Below are 22056 nucleotides of genomic sequence, written 5' to 3'. Positions count from 1 at the left end.
ATACCAGCTGGCAATCTTTTCTCAGAAGCTTCTCACTTGTTTGCAATGGGGGTTCTGAACAGTGTATGGGTGAGTCCTTCTCGGGATCAAAGAGCTGGAAGTTGAATTTGTGCCTAGTACATCAGAAAAGTTTTTCATGTGCAATTTGGGATATTCCCACCCATAAAGGCCCCCAGCAAAACAGGTTCACTTGAGTGCATAAGAAGGAATCCTCAAGTGCAAATCATAAGATTATGGCTGTGGAGTCCTAGCCCCCTAGGCTTCAGGTGAATGCCTTAGGCATATAGCTGCCATTACAAAGAGAAAACTAAACTTTTGTATGTCAGCTGGAATCATTTGGGGCATAACTGGAGGCTTCCCACAATATTCATACACAATGGAAGAATTTAGAAAAACAATGTTTTTGCTTCTCCAAGGCCAGGACAAATCATAATAACCCTATTTTGGATCAGGCTTTCAGTTCTTCACATTGACACATCACCCCTTCCTATGCTAATTGCCCTCAACATAGGATGGTCCCTACCTCCTCAAAAGGGATTCCTTCTACATTAAACCCAGGTCCTTCAAAAAGTGATCAGCTGATATGCTGACTGGTAGAAGATTAGGAGTTATCACTACTCCACTTCCATTCCTACCCCTACATATCCATACTAAGACAGTTTCTCCCATTAGGATTTGGTTCAAAATACTGTTGCATTTTTCTGAATTACTGTTACATTCCATGTCAGTTCAGTTTGAGAAAGGGTGTACATTCTATATTTTACTTCCTAAGAGATTGCTGATGCATTAATAACTTGACACGGTAAATTAAAGTGTGGCTTAAAAATCATGTCTGTGGTCTCTGCTAAGGTTTAGTTTATCAGTCACCTTTGTTACTGTGATACCTCTGTATGCTCAGTGTTTTGCACAAAGATTGAAATCTCTCTTTCACATTGGTGATAGAAAACAAAAGATCTTTGAGCACTCAACTTTCTCATGTATTTAATCATGGATGATGTGTTAAGGTCTCTATATGCCACTGAAAGCAGATTCATAATGCAAATAGCTGGGGAAAGGGAGCGTACTGAAGGGGCATGTCAGGAATATTCACATCACTTAAAATGAATGCCTATGGGAAAGAAGGATTGATAAACAGGCAAGTAGGAATGAGGGTCATTTGGATGGAGAGTTCTTCCACAGTGGTGTAAGTTAGTTGAATGGTGGGTAATGTTACTGATAGTTTAGGTGACCAAATACCTCAGGGTTAAAGGTACAAAGCCCCTGCAGAATACAACAGTTATCAGGGTGTTCTAAAATTAAGGTGGTCATGTTGGTGCCTTAGACTTGGGGTAAGGACTTTGTCCTACAGAACCTTAGTGACCTTCTGCCTTTTGTGTTTTAGAACTGGAAGTCAGTGCCATGTGGGCTGAACATGACAGTGTGGGATTTGGTTTAGATTGTGGCTGCTAAAATAATGTATTACTACACTTTGAATTCAGTTTGGCAAAGCAGGAGCAGGGTTTGAGTGATGTCTGAAGCAGCTTTGGATCCACTGAGAGTTTGCTTTCTATTTAGAGTGCTTGAAGTGATCAAACCTTTTCATTTATTGTTCAAAATCAAAAAGAGATGTACAATTGTGATTAAATCATTGGTATGATTGTTTTAAAAAATTAAATAAACTATGACTGATGAAACTAAAGAGTAAATGAAGTTAAAGCATAAAGTTAATTACACCTAATTCAGAGGATGATCCCACATTACAGTGACAGATTTGCTATACCCTAGTGGCTTGTCCACCTCATATGGTGTTTGTCACATCAGTGAAAACACCACTTAGTAAAAACCTTTGTCACCAATGATGGGTCTGGCAATTTCTGGCAGTACCATTTCTGCAATGACGGTGTGGTCACTATCTGAAGAGTACTTCATATTGATGGAAGATTGTCTTGTTTTGCTACTATAATTTGTTCTTAAACTCATAACTCTTTTTGCTGAACCATACAAAATAAAAATATTAATATGGTTTTGTGCATTCAAACAACATTGGCTTTAGCAGTAAACAAATACTATATAAAGACATGTGGCATTGAGGAAAAAAGGGTCATTGCTTTTGTGTGACATATTAAGAGGCTAAAGATGCTAGGCTCATATAAAAAAGAAAATGTACATCAGCTACTATAGATTTACAACTATGGGTGGGTATAGACTTATGACTTTTCAGAACACACAAGGGTAAATCTGATACACTATGCCAGGCATTAGTTTCTAGGCACATTTCTGAACACATCACATCACTTCTTTTATGCGCTTCTTTTTTCTATTTACCAGTGTTCTCCTTAGCAGAGGACTGAGCATCTGAGCAAATGCAATTCTTCTTTATGGGGGAAACCTTTTGTCACATTAAAAAAGCCCTTCTCCTACACACCCAGCAAATATGGCTTCTGCTGGAGTAAATTAACTACCCTTTCCTTCCAATTTCACCTCACATCTCTTGGCAAGGATTTATGACAGTGGAGACATCTGCACACAAGGTGGAGTTTTCAACCTCTCTCCCCTCCAAATGGGTTTGCACCTTCCAGGAATCGCTTTGTGAATTCCTGTCACACATGATATGGAAAACTCCTCTGCCTGATGGCTCTTGGTAATTACTACATTTGCTAATCAGGCCTGATTTTTTTATTACTTTTGATTTCTATGATGCTAGCATCCTTTGGTGTTCATAAATTTATCTCACATTTATTATGTTACAGTGTATTTTAAGAAAGCATCTATTGGACATGTTCTTTCATAAGGAACATTAGGATATGGTATCTGAAAAGTGACAAAGTGTTTGTGTTACTACTAGACCAATTGCTGGAAAATATGATATTGCCACACTGGAGAAGAAGGTTTTTAGTAGAGGTGGAGATACAGACATGCCCCTGGCATAAAGAGGTAGCCAGTTAGTGATTGTGTAGTGCGGTAAGCTCCTCCGAGTTTACCCCTTTTGTAGATCTGAGGAGTATATTGCTAGAAGCAGGGGCATAGATTGGTCAGTAAGATTGGGGGGTTGTGAGCTTCATACTTCCCAATAATCACACTGGTTAAAATACATAAAACGAGAAGCAGGGCAGGAGGGTCTTAAGGAGCGGAGGATAGGAGAGGAGCACAGATTGTAAGGGGTACTTAAACCCCTGGTTGAAATAACCAAGTGTGTGTATTTTTGTCAGCATGTCTATGTAAAAATCACAAGTGAAATCTGACACCTCACCACACACAGCTGAAAGCACTTGTACCCAACTCTTTACTACCGAAAACATTTACTAACGGGTGTAACACCCCAGACATTCCCCTGAAGCTACGACCCTGGCTAGAAGTACTCTCAAAGTAAGCAGTTATATAGGGTACGCCGTGCAATAACCTGTATGGTGCCATCATTCACTCCACAGGAGAGACCCATCAAAACTATACATTTGAAAAAAAAAGCTGAAATCTCTGTTTGAAAGTCTGAACAAAAAAAATATATATCAGGGGAATCCTATCAAGAATTACTGATGACCATGGTCAGTCCTCATGTCTTCCTGGACCTTCAAGACTCAACTCATAATAAGTCAGATCTCCTGCCATTGCCAATGCCACTGACAGCACCATATTGCTATCATGGAGGTGTGAAAAACATGTTTCATTTTTTTAGCCACTTGTAATGAGGGCCTTAGTGCTATAAAAAAACATGCAGCTTCAATGTGTATAAAAAGTACAATATTTTAATTATTACTGTGCTTTTATGGGTAGCCCCAGTAAAGTGCTAAGAATGATCACACAATGACATATGGGCAATTCAAAAATGCAGTTACATGTAGCAAAGACAATGACATAAGACCAAAAATAAATGTGCAACTGGACTGGTCAGTCATGGTGCTTCCAGGGGTCTTGTCGAAACAGGTAACTCCTAGTCTTATTGTTGTGTAACTTGAAAATGTTTTAAACTAAAATGTATTCAAGGATACATCATTGACACAAATACATTGTGAGAGGGTCCTTGCAAAGGGTGAACAAGAGTGTTAATGATAAATTTAGAGGAATTCAATGAAATAGCATATTGTGATGAAGTTGTGGAGAGAGGTGTACTTACAAAGGACTATAGCGTTAAGACCTTCGGACTAGATCCGAAGAAGTATGGAAGGGCTTAAATGATCCTAAGAACCTGGAGAATAGGAAAAGGAAGAATTTAGTGATTAAATAAAAAAAGCAAGCATGGTGTTGCAAAGGAGCCAGTTACTCACAGAAGGTGAGTGGGGCAAAATCATACTTTCACAATGAAAAAAAAATAACCAACTTGTTAGAATACGGTCCTAGGTACATAAAGCAAAAATATTGGCATAAAGTTATAATAGTAATTTACACTCTGTTAATTAGTGAGACTGTGATAATCCAGAATGGGGTCTGCTCCTGTCAGTCTAAAGAGCAAGAATGAGTTTCAAAAAGTACCCAGCATAACAACCATAAAGTTACACCTCCAGCAACAATTGTATGGACTTGCAGGCCACAGTCATTAGGAAAGTCAACAAGGTGCTAGCTGTCAGAAGAGAATGGAACAGGAACAATTGAGGCAAATTGAGTGGCATTGCAACTGTCATTATACAAGTACAACTGAAATGGGTGTGGAAAAATGCACCGCTCTATAAAAGTAATTCAAGATGGCGCCTGCTACTAGTGTGGCAGCAACACCAAGAGGCAAATAGGCATTAAATATTCCAAAGGCATATCTAGCAAGGAATGAATATGCAAAATGTATAATTATTTGAGGGGGTCAGATTAAGGAAAGACATGGGCTGTTAAAAAGGAATACATAAATGATTATGAAACAAAGGGCTAAAGGAGAAAATGGTTGCACATATTTGGTAAGTAGTAGGGATTAATATGCAAGAGTTATGCTCACGTATGAACAGTAGATGACAACTGAATAACTTAAAGCTTGATTTAGATCTTGACGGACGGGTTACTCCGTCACAAACATGACAGTTTTTCTGTTTACCGTATTACAATTTCCATAGGATATAATGTAATTGTAATACGGTGGATGGGATATCCATCACGTTTGTGACAGAGAAACCACATCTGCCAAGATCTAAATCAGGTCCTGAGTTACAAAGTTCATCTGACAAAAATAGTTAAGAATTATTTGGGATTTGGGACAATATGTTTAGAGTGTAGGTATAGTAATCAAAAAAGGTACACTGTTCCAAGAATGAAAAACAAACAATTCCCAAAAACAAATATAGAATGGAATTAAATCAGAAGTAGGAGCCCTCTCAGAAGCAGGGGCCCTCAGGTATCATCATCAGGCTTGCTCCACGCCAGACTGGCACTGCAATTTCTGACGGGACCCTCAGGGGGGTCACTAGGCCAACTTCTGAGTTAAATTGAACAAACCAGTAGAGAGAAAAAGAAAAGTGCAACCAAAATGTGAAATTAAAATTGACTCAACTCTCCTCAAGAACTTATTTTACTTGGTGAAGGAGGATGTTGGTCAAGATTAAAAACGACAGGAAGAGTTTAAGGGAAATAATGTCCCTTTACTTTTTAAAAAAAGTGGTTGGGAGTGCTGCTTATGTCACTATCAAATAAGTCAACATGTTTCACGCCTACTTACGTCTTAACAGATCTCTTGGTGCTTCTTCAGGACCGCAAACATTCTTCTCCAAACAAAAAAGGTATCAATAGGTAATTTTGTACAGGTATCTAATGGTGAGATTATACTCACTTACTTATTCATTGAGCTCCTGCACGTCTCTCAAGCCACCAGTTCTGGAGGCAAGGTATTTTTTACATAAGGACATCCCGGCGATTTGCCATATTTCCTCCAAGTGTGTTGCTTGGATATCGTTGTACAATGGAGTGTAGGTATGTCATAAGATTATTATGGGTCGTAAAATCACAGGATGGAATAATTACAGACAGAATTTGGTGATATAAATTTGCTTTGCCAGTCACATATGACTAATTAGTCAATGAAGTTGGACTGAATAAATTATCTCAGGAACAAAGTACAGGCTTTTTTCAAAAGGTGAGGTCTCAATGTTGACCTGTTACTGAATAAAAGAATGATCAATGCTATGGTGTCACCAAAACAACTATCTGGGCACTGATACATAAACAAGCAAATTAGTGGCAATTTGTTTTTTAGAGACAAGTGCATACTCAGGCAATGGCAAAAAATGTAAGAGTTTTCAAATTCCAGTGTAGTGTTAAAAAATGTTGTGTGTGATGGGTTTGGAATCATATACAAACAAATTAGTCGGAACAAAGAAAAATATTGTAATTAGTCACAAGTGGCTTATGTCGCAATGCATGGACCTAAACAAGATACATTTTCACAAAAACAATGGCTATAAAGGTAAATTTATTGTGTGGAATCTATTCTTCTGTCTATGGTTTTGCTGGTCTGACCAAGATAGATCAGGACAGGGACATCAGATAAAACAATGGTATATTGCTTGGAGGGGACCTATGATTTAAACATGTCTTTTCAAACTATACGTCAATATCTCTGTTGAACCTTCCAGCTAAGATAGGAGAAAAAGAGGTCAGTTCACAACTCTGTTACTATCTTGAATAGAACAATCTGCCTGATTCAACACCATCTTGATCTTTTCCTTTTTAGAACACAAAATCAGCTTTCCTGGATCTATCCAGATTTATCTAGAGCCTTTACTACTTTTTCCTACTCTGTTCTCCTTACGAGACTGACAGAATCCAATATCAGTTGACAATCTCTAACCTGATTTACCCACAGAGAATCCAGATTCTTACCCATTACTTTTATTTTTCCACTCCCTTTTCCATCTGATGTAGGATGCCTTACAGGTCTTTCTTTCGATCAGGGAAGTAGCTATCAGTGGTGCAGCCAGTGCAATGCACGGAGCCACCCAAAGATTGGGGGGTCCCACATACAACAGCCACTTGAGCCATGAGAAGACACAGAAATAACCAAGCAGGACTTCTGAAACTGAACGGGCTTTAAAGATTACTTTAATTTTTGTTTCATGTATTTGTTTTACCTTGTCCCTTGTTCGTGTGTTCAAAGACAGAGGGCATAATGTCATAATATCAATCTAGTCTTCTGACAAATTGCTGCATATTTTTTGTTGGTGTTTACTTTTTTTTCTCTTACTGCAAAGCGTGAAGAGTTTGAAAAGTGCATTAAGGAAAATCTTGCTGGTGTGAAGGGAAAGGATCTCAGATGTTGTTTTGTCTAACACAACAAAATTTAAATACTCATAAATGATCTGTACAAATGTTTCTAAATAAATAACAGTCAAGCACACATTAATCAATTTTTTTCCAATTTTAAAGTATGATGCAAAGAAGATTTTATTACGGTTGAAACAAACCAAGACACTTTACAGGGTGATGTACAAATGATAAATATTTGCTGAAATTCAATGTCCACACATTACCATTTGTGTGCAACTGAGTTTTATCTGTAAAATTGTTTGTCTTTGTAAACTTACTGGTCATTTCAATTGAAGATTTCCTGCCTGTAAATGACAGTGGCTATCACACATTGCTTTAGTATTTTATTTGTGATAGTGTTCTTCTAAATGCAACACCAGCTGCAACCTACACCCCTACCACTATCCTAACGAATGGATGTGACTTATGTCTGATTCTTGTTCCTTGTTGGAAAGCTTGAATATTTCTGAATCCCTAAGAGTTCAGTGATGCAGTACTGATGGCAGTACAACTGTTAACTATGTTCGGTTCCCCCAGCTTCAGGGATTAGACTCTACTAATTCTACTGAAGCACCTGCAGAGGCATTGCATAGGTTCATTGTTTGCACACTTCATAGCTGAGCAGTGGATATGCTCGCATTTGTTAATGCAGAGAGCTGCATTTAGTCCTGGGTACCTGACATCAGCAGAGGTCAACAAATAGGTTTTACCCAGGCATGGCTTCTGAAGACGTGACAGTCACAGTAATGACTGTGTTCAGCATGATGGTGTGGAGGGGTCAGATGATGGCAGTTAGTAAAAGAAAATAGCCTCACACTCACTTACGGCAGAGTGTTGGGAGTGGGAACACCTTCCTGCACAAAAACAATCTTAAATGGCCTTTTGTTCTTTTATATGTGTGCTGCAAAGTACAGCCCACACAGAAGGAGTAGAGTACGAGGAGAAATTAAAGCATTTCACCTCACTGTGCAGCTCTAAAGTCACCCTTGTAAATCTGAGGTAGCGTCAAAATGCAATGGTCTTTCTGTGACACACCCACAGCATCACCCATTGCACGACCCTTCCACGCAAAGTGCTACGTGTGAAGGGGCCATTTTTAGGGTTGAGCCTGCGCTGCATGTGCTCGCGCATGCGTATGGCAGCAAGACTCTTTTGTATTTAGAAAAGGGCTCGGAGCCCTGTCAACTTCACGTCAGTGTTTTTTATTGGTTCGTGGGCTTCCCTAATAAAATCTGCTTGCTTTCATTAGTCGAAGGCACGCATATGTTATGCCTTTTCCGGTGGCTAGCCCTCCTCGAGGGCAGCGACCAAGTACAGAAAACATGCGAGACTCGCTGTTTTCCATCGGGCTCGAGGACTTTTTTTTCTCAAATTTACGAGCGCGATCTCGCTTGGCAGAAGTGGAGCGCTTTACTTACTTGATTTCACTTTTTCGGGTTATGTACATAAATGCACTTTTGCCCGAAAGGTGAAAAGTCCGGTTAAGAGTTTACAACGCTATCAGCTCTAACATGAGCAAACGCGAGACCCGTTGCATTGTAAATGCTTGTTGCAAGGTGGCGTTACGACAAAAAAAGTGGCTTCGCGCCACCTTGTAAATAAGGAACAGGGCATAACCCCACCAAAGAGTTATGAAAAGTGATGCTCCAGCAGTGATAAGTGCTCTTAAATATGCCCCAAAAAATTCTTTGATCGCCTTTTTCGCCCAGCAGAGAAGGTGGAAAGATTTTGTAGACCAGAAATAAGCACATTCCACCTTTTTCCTGTCCACCTTCACAAAAGAAGTCTGTTACTTGTACAAGATTGTCAGACCCAAAATAATAATTCGAGCCACAATAAACCTTAGAACTGTGGGTGGCTAGATGTGTGGTGAGGATGTGAGTTATCTCGCTCGGGCCCAGGAGTTTGATACGCTCAGAAAATCGACAATAAAATGTCAGTGAGAGACTAAGGCCCATATTTATACTTTTTTTGCGCCGTACTTGCTTCATTTTTTATCAAAAAAACGGCTCAAACGTACAAAATATAATTCTTTTTTGTAAGTTTGTGACACTTTTCGTCAAAAAATGACGCAAATGCTGCACAAAAAAAGTATAAATATGGGCCTACGAACTCGAAGCGTCAGTCACAGTCATTCGGAGTTTACCGGGAGTGCCTGTCATCTCATACGTTTGTGTTTATAGCAAACACCCTCACCAGGGTGCCAACGCTTTCTTTAACAGGAGAAAAGGAACATTTCAATAGTGGTTCAAATCGAGGGACCCTAATCTGGGGGGAATTTCTCTCCCGTTGCTTTTCATTCCTGACATATTTGGAACCATAAATGTTTAGAACGACTGAATAACCGGGTTCATTCTGCCCCCTCCACCGCCCCATTACTGAAAGCCTACACAACTGAATAGCTATGTCCCAAACACCTACCATATCACCAGCACTCCGCGTCCTAAAAATAATTCTCTGTAAGATGTGACTTCATCAACAGAGCACCGCGAGCCCCGGATATTTATACACAGCCACAAACATGTGTCTGCACCGTAAACAAACCCCGCGAGATGGGAGGATCTGCCGATTCTAGTAAGGGTCAGCCCGAGGGAAATACCTCATACACAGGTGTTATGTCGGCGAATGTGGTCATTTTGGGGACTTAATGCATCATAATAATTAAAGATGGAATTAACATAGTGTACTGTTTGCTTTCAGAAAGAGCACAGCGGATAAAACGTGTTTATTTGAGCAACACCTGTCCTGCTTCAGGGCACGTTTTCTTTCTAGTTTGAGGGGCGGTAAAGATAACTCTTTACTAGTGGCCGAGTTAATTGACCGAATTGTGCCAAACCTCAGAGTTACCAATGCTGGAGTATCAGTAACTCTGAGGTGCAAAAATATCTGTCCCAATACGATTTGGGGCGTGAGAAAAAAAAATGTCCTCAAGGTAATCACTAGTAAAAAAAAAAACATTTTATTCAGAGCAGCTCGTAATTAAAGTGCTTTGTAGAGTCTTATAAAGCAGCCTACGAACTTATTACGTTATCCACCACTGTTCTGTTGTGATTTAAGCATAACACTACAAGGCGTTCCGTCCCACCCACGGGTGACACAGGTGAACTTGGTTCAATGCACCACTGCTGAGTGTGAAAGACACGTTTTTGTGGCCCCGCAAGACACTATTCATTGTATAATTTACATAGAAGTATTGCTTCCGGGTTACTAACAATCCAGGAAGGGGATCAGGGACACCGTGGGCACAGCAACAAATCGTATTTCAGTATTCACAACATCACACACACTGTGCTAAAAAGAATGAACACTTTCACCTTAAAAGTATTTACTACTACAAGAATAGTCTGTTTCTCAGTACATCTAAAACAACTACATGGAATATCTTAAAACAGCAATGAGACATGTTGCAAGTAAGGAGAATAGGATGAATATTTCCAGCATTGCTAAAATATAATTTAAATATCATCTAGAACCCAACACCCTATTGCCTGTTTCTTTGCGCTATACTATGAGAACATGAAAGACAGAGCAACTACAGTTTCTAAGAGAGAAGGGACATACTTCATACTTTGTTGACACTGTAGGCTGTCGTTATCAGTGGAGACAGTAGTAAGTAATTCAATCTTAATTTGCATGAATAATTAACACAATTGCAATAGCATTTATATTTAAAAAGTGAAATAACAATGGCAATGTGCAAACTTTGCAAATAAATAAGACATCTGTAAACATGGATACCCTCATGCATATTATGCCAGTATTAAGTTTGCAACATCCCTTCCATAAGGATCACATTAGTTAAGGCAATAAAAATTTATTCAATAGACAATAAAACCATCATAACTGTTCTGACTATATTAAAATTGAGTTCCTCTCCTCCATGGGTGTTATGTTTAAAACACACTGTGGCTTCTCAAGAATCACATGAATTAACACCTTCAAATATTGTGAGATGTGGTTCCACGATGGTGGAACGCACATTTGGGCTATCTAATCAATCAATCAATCAATCAATCAGGGATTTGTAAAGTGCAGCTACACACCCTTGAAGGTCTCAAGGTGCTGGGTGGAGGTGGGGGGTGCTTGTAGGAGACTGGCCTGGCTTATAGTGGGTACCTGATGGTACTTACACCTTGTGCCAGGTCCACGTATCCCTTAATAGTAGATTAGTAGTGTTCTAGCAGCTTAAGCTGATAGAGGTAGCTATAGCAGAGCAGCTTAGGCTGAACTAGGAGACATGCAAATCTCCTACTATACCACTTATATCATATTGCACCATATCATAAGAATCACAATACTCAGAGTTACTACAAATAAAGGTACTTTATTATAGTGACAATGTGCCAAAAATATCTCAGAGGATATACTCCCTTAGGAGGTAAGTAAAATACACAAAATATATACACAAACCAAAATCAGGTCAGTAAACAGTAAGAAAAGTAGTGCAAACACTGTGGAATACAATAGGATGCAATAGGCCTAGGGGCAACAGAAACCATATACTGAGAATGTGAAATGCGAACCACTTAGGGACCACAGGCCTAGTGTAGTGTGTAGAGGGTCACTGGGAGTGTAAGAAAACACTAAGGGTGTCCAAGATACCCCACCCCAAGACCCTGAAATGTAGGAGTACAGTTACCCTACTTCCCCCAGAAACACACTAAAGTTGTGATAGGAGATTCTGCAAAGACCACAATTTACTGCAAAGCACTTAAGATGGATTCCTGGACCTGAGGACCTGCAAAGGAAGGGGACCAAGTCCAAGAGTCACAAAAGTGTCCAGGGGGACAGGAGCCCACTAAACCCCGGATGAAGGTACAAAATGGCTGCCTCTGGATGGAAGAAGCTGAAGATTCTGCAACAATTAAAGATGCCAGGTACTTCTCCTTTGCACAGAAGATGTCTCATGGTGTGCTGGAGGATGCAGAATTGTTTCCATGCAGAGCAACCATAAACAAGCGTTGCTAGCTGCAAAGGTCACGGTTAAAGAAAATGGGTGCTGCCCGGGCCAGGAAGGACCAGGAGGTCGCCCCTTGGAGGAGGAGGCAGAGGGGGGACTCAGAAACACAGAGAGCCCACGCAGAAGCCGGCAGCATCCACCAAAGTACTTGAACACAGGTTAAAGAAAACTGAGTACAGTGGTTGTCTCAACACTACAAAGGAGGGTCCCACGAAGCTGGTGGTCAACTCAGCGAGTTGGGCAATGCAGGATGGAATGCTGGGGACCTAGGCTGTGCTGTGCATGAAGGATTCCTTGCAAAAGTGCACAGAAGCCCTAGCAGCTGCAGTTCTTGCTGTACACAGGATTAATATCTGGCGTGGGGAGGCAAGGACTTACCTCCACCAAATTTGGACAGATGAACCACTGGACTGTCGGGGTCACTTGGATCCAGCTCATGTGTTCCATGGACCACACTCATCAAGATGAGAGGGGACCCAGAGGACCAGTGAAGCAGAGGTTTGGTGCTTGCGTTAGCAGGGGGAAGATTCTGTTGACCCACAGGAGATTTCTTCTTGGCTTCCAGTGCAGGGTGAAGGCAGACAGCCCCCAGAGCATGCACCACCAGGAAACAGTCGAGAAAGCCAGCAGGATTAGGCGCTACAATGTCGCTGCAATACAGCGGTCGATCCTTGGCAGAAGTTGAAGAGAGAGATGCAGAGGAACTCTGGTGAGCTCTTGCATTTGTTATCTGAAGAGAAGCCCACAGGAGACCCTAAATAGCCCTCAGAGGAGAATTGGCCATGTAGTCAGTAATCACCTATCAGGAGGGGTCTCTGACATCACCTGCTGGCACTGGCCACTCAGAGGCCTCCATTGTGCCTTCACACCTCTGCATTCAAGATGGCAGAGGTCTGGGACACACTGGAGGAGCTCTGGGCACCACCCCTGGGGTGGTGATGGACAGGGGAGTGGTCACTCTCCTTTTCTTTGTCCAATTTCGGACCAGAGCAGGGGATGGGAGACCCTGAACCGGTGTAGACTGGTTTATGCAAGAAGGGCACCATCTGTGCCCTTCAAAGCATTTCCAGAGGGTGGGGGAGGCTACTCCTCCCAGGCCCTTAACACCTATTTCCAAAGGGAGAGGGTGAAACACCCTCTCTCAGAGGAAATTCTTTCTTCTGCCTTCCTGGGACTGAGCTGCCCAGACCCCAGGAGGGCAGAAGCCTGTCTGAGGGTTGGCAGCAGCGGCAGCTGAAGTGAAAACCCCGGAGAGCTAGTTTGGCAGTGCCGGGGGTCCATGCTGGAGCTCCGGGGATGCATGGTATTGGCACCCCAATACCAGATTTGGCATGGGGGGAACAATTCCATGATCTTAGACATGTTACATGGCCATATTCGGAGTTACCATTGTGAAGCTACATATGGGTATTGACCTATATGTAGTGCATGCGTGTAATGATGTCCCTGCACTCACAAAGTCCAGGGAAATTTCCCTCAACTATGTGGGGACACCTTGGCTAGTGCCAGGGTGCCCTCACACTTAGTAACTTTGCACCTAACCCTCACTAAGTGAGGGTTAGACATATAGGTGACTCATAAGTTACTTAAGTGCAGTGTAAATGGCTTTGAAATAACGTGGACGTTATTTCACTCAGGCTGCAGTGGCAGTCCTGTGTAAGAATTGTCTGAGCTCCCTATGGGTGGTAAAAGAAATGCTGCAACCCATACGGATTTACTGGAACCCCAATACCCTTGGTACCTAGGTACCATATACTAGGGAATTATAAGGGTGTTCCAGTATGCCAATCAGAATTGGTAAAAATGGTCACTAGCTTGCAGTAACAATTTTAAGGACAGAGAGAGCATAAGCACTGAGGTTCTGGTTAGCAGAGCCTCAGTGACACAGTTAGGCACCACACAGGGAACACATTCAGGCCACAAACTATGAGCACTGGGGTCCTGGCTAGCAGGATCCAAGTGAGACAGGCAAAAACAAACTGGCACGCAAGTAAAAATGGGGGTAACATGCCAGGCAAGATGGTACTTTCTTACAGTGCTGAGGATCAGTCAAAGAGCCAGATCTTGAGGTCCTTCCTGAACTGTGATAGGGTAGGGGATTGCCTAAGGTGGATGGGGAGGATGTTCCAGGTCTTGACGGAGAGTTTGGAGAAGGATCTTCCTCCGGCTGTGGTTTTCCAGATGAGTGGGGGCGTTGGCAAGGGCCTGGTCGGCCTGATTTCTTTGTATCATTTATTTCAGTACTTTTAATGCCTGCTCAGAGCAGGAGTTAAAAGGAGGCATGCCATTGTTGTCAATTGCCCTCAAAGGGTTTTGCACAATTAGTGTCAAAAAGGTTTACGCTAATCCTGCAAAGCTCCTAACTAGCGTCAGAAACATTGACATATCTTAGATACAGCGCACACATGGGGCAATGGGGGGGGGGTGCAAATGGGTGAAAGAAAAGTGGCACTGCAACCAGTGTAGCACCACTTAAATCAGGGCCAGTGTGTCTTCTCAAGAATCACATAAATTTACACCTTCAAATATTGTGAGATGTGTACCCATGATGGTGGAATCCACATTTGGGCTAGCAACTTATCAGCTGATCTCCATGTCTGTACTAACACATGTAGTTAAGACTGGGCAATCATTGGGCTCTAGATATTGAAGTAAAATAATTTGTTTAGCAATCTACCCCACAGTGGTTACCTAGTAGCTTCAGTACTTGTCAGCAGATTCTAACTAACCCCTGCAGTCAGTTAAGAAGAATCAATGTGCAACTTCAGTGACCAATAAAATTATAAATAACTAAGCGTTGCCAATAGCCGTGTCTTACTATACTCTCTAAATTTGTCTACCTATTTTAGCTAATAGAGGGTTGTAGTGCAGTATGCATAAGTTCCTTTTCCCACTGGCAAGTTCAGATCCTTTCCACTTAAAATTTACAGGTGTTTGTCAAAAGAAATGTAGTACCTAGGTAATAAAACAATCTTCATATAGCCGGCTAGATACACGGCTCCTGAAATGAAGGAGGAGATCAGTAGGATGCTTAATGTGCCATAGTGCTGTTAGTGCATTCCCACGCGATGCTGAAATGTGTCCTCACCTTCCTCTAGTTACCTTGTTTTGCTTTTCAAGTGTGTCCTTACTGTTTAGTTTATTTTCGGCTATAGTCAGGAATCTTACTAGGCAGCAATTTAGCTGGACATCCTTGCCAGCAAAGCACATTTTGCTTGCCTGCCTACATGTCCGTATTCCATTGAGGTTAAAAAGGGGCTTTAGCAATGCTCTGCAATCCCTCTTCAGTTCCTTAAATATACATAGCAGATGGACATTGTCTTTTCTCTCATTCCCCCACACAAACGGCAGATTAATATTGACAAAGGACGCTTCCACAGTGGTAGATGGAAGAGAGACGATAGTGTGCCATATCAGTACCAATGGTAATTCTCCTTAGTGGGCTGAGGTGCTGCCTTGGTGTAGCTTTGTAGGGTAAACCATCCATGTGCTCTAACCATGAGAATTGCTTTGTTCTCTACCAGGGATACTCTTTTGACGGTCTTGTTGACAAGCTTTTTAAAGATATCATGAGTCCCTGCGGTCTCCTAGAGGCATAGTTGATCATTTGAGTCTTGCAAATAGGCCCTTGCTGCACATTTCTCCTTCGTCGACAGTTCGTTCTGTAGATGGATGTCGGAAAATGGCCCTCTCTGAATGGTCACCCAAAACCTTTTGCCTTCCTCCTCCTCTTTTTCTGACCTCATTTTTGCTGGCTTAAGGACTCTGGGTACTTTACCACTGCTAGCTAGTGCTAAAGTGCATGTGCTCTCTCCCTAAAACATGGTAGCATTGGCTCATACACAATTGGCATATTTAATGTACCTATAAGTTCCTAGTTCAGTGCACTAGATGTGCACAGGGCTGGTAAATTAAATGCTACTAGTGGGCCTGCAGCACTGATTGTGCCACCCACATAAGTAGCCCGTAATCAATCCATGTCTCAGGTGTTCCATTGACAGGCCTGTGTGTGCAGTTTCAATGCCACATCGACTTGGCATTTAAAAGTACTTGCTAAGCCTTAAATTCCCCTTTTCTTACACATGTCACCCCTAAGGTAAGCCCTAGGTAACCCATAGGGCAGGGTGCTATGAAAGTAAAAGGCAGGACATGTACTTATAGGTTTTACATGTCCTTGTAGTGAAAACCACCCAAAGTAATTTTTCACTACTGTGAATCCTGCTCCTCTCATAGACTAGCATTAGAAATTCCCTTATATGCTTTTAAGTGCTATATTGAGTGCAACGACTGTGACCTGCAATGTAAGCCTGATGTTACCACAACGCTGCTGAAGTCCTGTGATGTGATCATGACATTGCGACATCGAAGCACCTGATGCACTCATTGACCCTGTCAGGTCATAAGGGACTGATGCTTCGCCACCAACGTCGCATCACCTCCCCTGTAACTGGACGGAACTAAAGCATCACCTCCCCTGCCCGGTAGTGAGGACCCAATGCCTCACCTTCCCGGCAACAGTAAGCACTGGCTTCAGCGGTGCCTCATCTCCCTGACACAGTACAATATTGTTGTTTCCTTGTTTTCAAAAGGTACTCTGCCTGGGCTCCGTGTGACTCCAAAAAAGGCCCACACTCCCCTGCGAGTGGCGTTGGACTGTCGGGAACAACTCCGGCACAACGTCCAGTTGGAGCTATTGTGTATCTAAGCACTATATTAGGATTTAATCTTGAAAAAATCATAACTTTACTTGTATACATTGGACTCTTGACATTTTGGTCTTATTTTATTCAGATAAATATGATCTTATTTCCTAAACTGGTGTGGAGTACTTTTTGTGGTGTTTCACTGTGTTATTGTATGAGTTATTGCACAAATACTTTACACATTGCCGGAGGGTGAGCACAGGATAATTTAGATTGTGTTGTGACTTACCCTGACTCTGGATTGTGGTCCCTACTTGAACAGGGTGCATACCTCTGCCAAACTAGAGACCTCATTTCTAACAATGGGCATTTAGGGACCTTGGCTCTGCTCCCTTGATCTTATCCCAACCTTTGACGTAAGCATCCCGGTGAGACAGCCCTTGCTTTTACGAGCCAAATTCTAGTCTTATTTGAGCTAGTGACATATATTTGGGCAGGTTGAAGGCCATTTGTAATGTATCTGATATTATACTATCTAATGTGGCTGCATTTCGCCCCCTTGCTTCAATAGGTAACTATTGGGATGAGTTTTGGATGTATCGCTGGTACCAACTGAGAGATCCTTGGGCCAACAATTCTGTTCCTTACATTTTTTCATTGTTGCTGCTGTCACTGTGCCTCTTCTCTTTCTTCAGCGTTTCCTTATGGGCAGTGAATGATCCTTTACTGTTAATTATAAACCCTAGATATTTATATTCTTGAACGGATTCCAACTGTTGTTTTGCAAAGTACCAATTATGTATCCCTTTTATTTTTTATTGGTTCACGTTCATTACTTTGGACTTGTCTCGCCATTTTCTGCTGAATAACTTTGAATTGTATCTACTACGCGCTGGAGACCTACCGAAATTCGTCTGATAAGAAATAGTTCATCAGCATATAACTGGTAGGCGAGGACAAGGCCACCTATCTCTGGGGCATGAGAATTGCAGATATTCAGCTTGACTGACAAGTCTTACATAAAAAAAGAAAACAAGATTGGAACTTTAACACAGTCCTGTTTTAACCTGTTTGTGGTTGGAATCCTTCTTGACAAATGATCTCTCGCCCCCAGCTTCACTTGAACCCATGTATCTGTGTGCAAATGTGTCAGGTATTTCAGAAGAGGGGATGGAATATTCCATTTGAAGAGTTCACGCTACAGTTTACTTCTATCAATGGAGACAAAAGCCGAGCTGTGTAAATACAGTGGCATTGTAGCTGCTATCGTAGCACCAATCAACAGAGAGAGAGTTTGGATATTGTTGGTAGCTCCCATACTTTTACTGAAGCCTGTTTGGTTAAAAGGAATGACTCCATTATCCGTCGACTAGAATGTCAAATCCTCTAAAATGAGGCATGCATAAAATTTGGTGTCATTATCTATCAGGGATACCAATCTATGGTTTTTAGCCACATTCCTGTTGCCTTTTTTATAAATTGGGGAGACGATTGAACACCTCCAGGGAGCTGGAGTTGTCTCTGTAAAATTTGTTTAAAGACCGGTTTCAGTGCTTTCGCCCGATAGTTGTGATCTAATTTAAGTAGCGAAGGGGGAATCCGACTCAGGTCTGACACCCCTCTCTTCTACCTTTAGCTTTCCTCTTAGAGATTTGATCAGCAGTGGTTGTAATCAATGGGTTGCTTGATTGGTGCATGTGTTGTAACTTCTCTCTTCCTCAGTTGGTCTTGTTGTAACTTCTGCATTTACATCACTGTAGGGTCTCTTGTGAAAATGATCCTGGAGGAAACTTACCCAGGTCTCCTCTGTGAGGTGTGAGCTGATTCCAGAAGCTGTGGGGTTTTGTAGTGTGTCAACTGTGCACCGGAGCCATGAGCTGTTGCTATCTTTATCCATGCTTCTTTTAGTTGCCTCAGCTCCTGTTGGGTGTTAACATCCTTGCCGTTTCAATGTAATTTAATGATTTATTTATTGTTTTTTTTTGTGCCCTGAGTTGTGCATTCTGTAAAATGTGGGTCTTCCATATCAAAGTGTTCTTCTATTGTGCTTGATTGCGACTCTACTTCTACTGAGTAAGTGCAGCTTTCCCAACCTGCTATTGCATCCTATGCTGTCTCTTGAATACCTTGCAGGAGGGTCTTTGCCATGCAAGGCAGCCTTTTTGGTTGGTAGGTTTTGCATTTGACTCTTCTGTTGTTTACAATTGTTATGCACCTGGACTCCTCTACTGGTCCTTGTGGAATTAAAATGTGCAGTGTCATTGTGATTTCTTGTGGGAGGTGGTCGCTAATGTTCTCTGCCCCCAGATGGAAGTACGCTATTTTGCAGAACCGAGGAAGAGTTACAAAGGTGTAATCAATTGTTGTCTTGGCTGCCGCAGTGTGGAAGGTGGTAGTGTATGGTACTCTCCCAGAAACCAGTCATTTACTGCACAGAAGCTAAGACATTCAGGGGCATATTTATACTCCGTTTGCGCCGGAATTGCGTCGTTTTTTTTGGCGCAATTTCGACGCAAAACTAACTCCATATTTATACTTTGGCGTTAGACACGTCTAGCGCCAAAGTCCATGGAGTTAGCGTCATTTTTTAACGTGGACACCTACTTTGCGTTAATGAGATGCAAGGTAGGCGTTCCCGTCTAAACAATCGACTCCGAGGCATGTGTGTCGGATTTATACTCCCAGGCAAAAATCACGCCCGGGAGTGGGCGGGTCCAAAAAAATGACGTACGGCTGCTTTTGCGCCGTTTTTTAGCGCCTGCAAAAGGCAGGCGTTAAGGGACCTGTGGGCTCTGAAGGAGCCCAGAGGTGCCCTCCCACGCCCCCAGGGACCCCCCCTGTCACCCTTGCCCACCCCAGGAGGACACCCAAGGCTGGAGGGACCCATCCCAGGGACATTAAGGTAAGTTCAGGTAAGTATTTTTTTTATTTTTTTTTGTGGCATAGGGGGGCCTGATTTGTGCCCCCCTACATGCCACTATGCCCAATGACCATGCCCAGGGGACAGAAGTCCCCTGGGCATGGCCATTGGGCAAGGGGGCAGACAGGAGTCATTTCTATGGGGGTTGGGAGTGAAAAAAAAATGGCGCAAATCGGGTTAAGGCACAAAAATTGCCTCAACCTGACTTGCCCCATTTCTTGACGCCCAAGCTCCATTTTCCCCTACGCCGGCGCTGCCTGGTGTACGTCGTTTTTTTTAACGCACACCAGACGGCGCCGGCGGCTAACGCCGGCTAACGTCATTCAATAAATACGGCGCCCGCATGGCGCTTCAGAATGGCGTTAGCCGGCGCAAATTTTTTTGACGCAAAACTGCGTTAGCGCAGTTTTGCGTCAAAAAGTATAAATATGGGCCTCAAGATCCCGCAATAATGTTCATAGCTAAATTAGTTTCCCTTTCCCAATTATTTCCATCCTGTGGTGGGATATACCAAGCCCGTGGATGGTTTCCTAGTGAGTTGCCCTCCTCTGGTGTTCCTAGCATGTGCAAGTTGAAATCACCAGACAATATAACATTTGAACTTTGTTCCTCCATTAGTTACCTGGTTAGTTTCTCTTCCAGGAGGTTTACACTCTTGGCCTTATCTCGTGGGTGCAGATATATATTCACTAAGCAACTGTAGGTCCTTATTAGTGCTTTGAACTGTCACTCTTAGGGCTTTTATTGCATTGACCATAATTAATTTGGTGTCCAGCTCCTCAACTGCGTTGATACTGATTATGGAGTGGCCAAATTGCCACTTTTAGTAGCTGGAAGATGAAATAGCCTAAGGCTTTGCAAGTGGATCGGTTGATTTACCAGGACTCTTGCAAGAGAATATTATCAAAGGACTGCAGATATAGCAGCATATCCGTAGGTTTTATTTCCCATTCCTTTTACATTCCAAGAGCTCAAGCGTATTGTATTTTTAGCAGATGGTGTAGAATTCTTATTAAGCAGGTGGTATTACATGCGTTTATTGTGCTGAATAACAAATCCCGGTCTTGTGGTGTTGGAGTACCCGATGCAGTTTGAATAGCCCCCAGTAAACTATTTAATCCTTATGCATCGATAAAGAGCCCTGTGCCCCCCCTCAATACAGAGTATGTCCGCGCCACGTTGTGGCAGGGTTTAGGGTGGTCATTTTGCCTGACTAATAGCAGTTGTAGATATGCTGGTTTTTGGTAAGGTATAAGTTTAATTCCCCACATGCTTAGTTGTTCTCACTCATCCAAGACCCTCTTGGCCATCCCTGACAATGCCCAGGTCGCTATTGTGGCCTCCTTCCCTAGGTGATTGCTATATTCCACAAACTCTATGGACTTTAGTTAGGTTGATCTTAAATCCTCCAACCTGCTGATGGAAGTTAACAGACCTTTGATATCCCCCCTGTTTAGAACACCCTCCCGGCATTTTGACTTGTATTCTGGTAGGAATGAGGTAATAGTTGTTTTCAATTGCACCTCCAGACCTCTGGATATTTTACCTAAGTATGCAAGATCCCCAGACTTGTGAGGATTCTTTGAAACTGTTTAGGTTCTGAACTGGGTCCAGGAGTTAGGTCTGGGACCTCTTCACGGGGTCCCCCCCTTCACGGTATTTTCATTTACTCTAGTGTTCAATGCAGTTTGTTCCTGCCAAGTTTTCCCCCAAATTGGTTTGTTGACCCCCTCAAAATTTGATGCACTGCCTATAATGAGCTGAATGGGTTTACTTTGCATCTCAAAGGGGGTTTCTCTGGTTACCCCTGCTGAAGACCCGCTGGTGATTGGAATCGTGAAGCCTGTTTGAAAGTATGTTGTTAAATCTATCTTTCTTTTCCTACCCTTCCTTCTCTGTTTATGTTGCTGCTTTGAGTTGAGTGGGACAGTTGACCAGGCATTTTCCTTCTTGCTCTGTGATGACCTCCTTGCGGTAGCTTGCTCTTCCGAGGCAGAGATCGAATGTCCTTGGGACTCTTGGTCGTTACTTCTCACAACCATCTGTGCATTCTCGTCTTCAGTTTGTTCTTCTTCCTTGTTAACTCTGCTTTCTTGAGTCCCCATTTCTGCTTGGTTAGTTAATGCTATCAGTGGGGGGTATCCTGTTGCACTGCCACAGTGGTTTTAGTTGCTTCCTATAGATCTGACAGCAGTTCTTCTATTACAGATGGAAATGTTGATAATTTCTCTACAATTGCAACACAAGTGCAACTTGCTTGAGCTCGCCTGATCAAGTTGCTAAGATCAGCCAGTTTAGCATCAATGTTTGAGACATAGTTGGCAGTGAGTTCAGAAGTG

At 42.4% G+C, this 22056-nt stretch overlaps 1 protein-coding gene across 1 annotated transcript in view; it reads right to left on the bottom strand.

The window, feature by feature from the left end:
- The window catches only part of LOC138249397 (olfactory receptor 52E4-like), a 51748-nt gene extending 29926 nt beyond the window's left edge, over window positions 1-21822 (bottom strand). The window contains exon 1 of the mRNA XM_069203357.1: window positions 21603-21822. Within this exon, the coding sequence (XP_069059458.1) occupies window positions 21603-21822 (220 nt within the window). The remainder of the gene's footprint in view (window positions 1-21602) is intronic.
- Between the last annotated feature and the right edge of the window lie 234 nt (window positions 21823-22056).

This window comes from Pleurodeles waltl, chromosome 8 (genome assembly GCF_031143425.1).
Source record: "Pleurodeles waltl isolate 20211129_DDA chromosome 8, aPleWal1.hap1.20221129, whole genome shotgun sequence".
NCBI classification, from domain to species: Eukaryota; Metazoa; Chordata; class Amphibia; order Caudata; family Salamandridae; genus Pleurodeles; species Pleurodeles waltl.
Note: the sequence above shows the minus strand (reverse complement) of the source record. Positions and strands in the feature narration are given on the sequence as shown.